Consider the following 2,169-nt stretch of genomic DNA (forward strand, 5'->3'; position numbering starts at 1 on the left):
GATTACAGGCGTGAGCCACCGCGCCCAGCCCACCCAAATTTTTATACGCAGATGTAGATTTCTAGTGTTTCCCTCACAATCGAGGCCTCTGGCCACGGTGGACCCTTGTTCCCTCCCCCAGCAGGAGCTGGGCCCCGTCCCCGTCCCCCCGGGGCCCCACCTGCCCTGCCTGCCCCACACAGCTCACCTTGGCCAGGTCGGTGATTGTGTTGGCCTGGTCGTTCAGCTTCCCCTGCTCGATCTTCACGCTCCGGAGCCTGGGGACACAGGGGCAGGTGGAGGGAGTCAGGTGGAGGCCACAGCAGGGGCGGGGGTCCCTCATGCACCCAGCCGGGGTCACCTCGCGGGACATGCACTGAGGCTCAGGCTCGCTGTGGGCCATTCCTTCCCGGCCACCGCCCACACTGGTCACGTCCGCACGGCTGGCCAGACTCAGAGCCCACCCAGGAGCCCCCAGCGACCCCGGGGCAGGTGCGAGCCCGCCTGCCTCTCAGGCTGGGCAGGGCACGCCCTGAGTGCCCCCTGCCCTGTGATCACCATGCACCCTCGAGCTCCCAGCCCCACCAATCCCCGCAGGAGGAGACTTACTTCTGAGCCCTGGCAGGACCCAGCGGAGCAGGAAAAAAATCACAAGGCAATTTTAATCTCAGCGCAGCTGGGCGGCACGTGCCCACCCCTGCCCACCGCCGACGGCATCACCCCAGGGCCGAGCTGGGCGCCCCAGGTCGCCGAGGGGCTGCTCTTGCTCCGTGGAGGGGCCCAGCCCCTTGGGGACGCGTCTGTCCCCTGCCCCCTCCTCCAGCAGTGTCCACACAGCCCTGGCCAGGCCCCACTGTGTGCCAGCCAAGCCCAGGCCAGACACCGGGCCCCCAAGGTGGCGTTTTGTTCAGAAAACTATGCCCATGCCATCTCCCAGGGGGACAACTGAGGCCCAGAGGGGCAGAGCCACTGCCCATCAGCACCCTGGCAGGATTTGAACCCACACCTGATACTTGGCCTCAGCACTCTTGGTCTCTGGACAGCTGCCCACGGGGGAACACGCCTGCTCCAGAATATGCTGTGGCTCCCTTGTGCTGGCGGATAGGGCCTCCAGCCTCCCTGGCACCATGCCCGTCCCCCCCTCCCCACCTTTGCCCAGGCCGTGGCTGCTCCTTGGTATGCCTGCCCAGTCCCAGCCACCTTCAGGTCCTAGTGAAATTCTTACAGGGCCACTTTTTTGGGTGGTGGTGTAGGAAGACTTAAGGGTGAGTGAGACAGTTCGGCCCTGGGACAAAGGGACACAGATAAGTTACAGAGCAGGTGCCTTCCCTCCAGATCCCGTTCATCTCAATCCCTACCCTCCCTCTTCCCCCAAACAAACTTCAGGACCATCCCTTGGGGCAAGGTCCAGGGCGAGGCCACGTCCGTGTCCCCTGTGCCTGGCACACTGGTTGGTGCAGGGAATACCTGTGGAATGGCCATGAACAACAATGCCAGTTCCCATTTCTAGAAAACAGTGTAGCAGGTGCGAGTGAGGGCCCAGGTCACCCCATCATATTCGATCCACATTGTCCCCACTTTGTAGATGAGAAAGTGAAGCTCAGAGCAGTGCGGTCACGTGTGTAGGCCCCACAGTTAGAGGTAGCAGAGATCAGACTGGGGTCAGTGGTCAGTCAACAACTCTGGAAAGATCAAGACCTCAAAGACCTCAGGGCTTTGTGAGGTGATAGGGCTAATGCTTGGGCATAGCGAAGTCAGACAAGTGAGATACCAGTCCCTCTTCCTGATTTTTAGGTGGTGGTGGAACCAGAGGCAAGATGTAGGAGTTGGGGTTGCCATGGGTGACCGAGCGCTCGCTCTGCGCCGGGGGCTGTGCAGGGGCCATGCGCTTCCACACAGTGTCCCATTTAAACCTCTCTATAGTGCTGTGAACCAGGGGCTGTTATCATTAGAAATCAATCCAATCCAGCAGCAAACACAATAAATGTAAACGAACTAAACTCTGTATTTAAAAGACAAGGACGGTGAGAGGCACAAGGACACATTTGCGGGTGATGGATCTGTCCGTCACCCTGACTGTGGCAATGGTTTCATGGGTGTACATGTGTATTCAAACAGACCAAACCGCACACTCCAAATAGGTGCCGTTGACTGTATGTCAATTATACTCCAATAAGGCTATTTTTAAAA

At 59.4% G+C, this 2,169-nt stretch overlaps 1 protein-coding gene across 1 annotated transcript in view; it reads right to left on the reverse strand.

Annotated features, from left to right (window-relative positions):
* Positions 1-2,169, reverse strand: part of KCNN1 (potassium channel, calcium activated intermediate/small conductance subfamily N alpha, member 1) — a 20,529-nt gene that overhangs the window by 4,085 nt on the left and 14,275 nt on the right. Inside the window, exons 7-8 of the mRNA XM_012654130.1 lie at positions 589-597; positions 188-257 (exon numbers count right to left, since the gene is read on the reverse strand). Coding sequence (XP_012509584.1) covers positions 188-257; positions 589-597 — 79 coding nt within the window. The remainder of the gene's footprint in view (positions 1-187; positions 258-588; positions 598-2,169) is intronic.

This window comes from Propithecus coquereli, unplaced genomic scaffold, assembly GCF_000956105.1.
Source record: "Propithecus coquereli isolate 6110/MARCELLA unplaced genomic scaffold, Pcoq_1.0 Scaffold438, whole genome shotgun sequence".
NCBI classification, from domain to species: domain Eukaryota; kingdom Metazoa; phylum Chordata; class Mammalia; order Primates; family Indriidae; genus Propithecus; species Propithecus coquereli.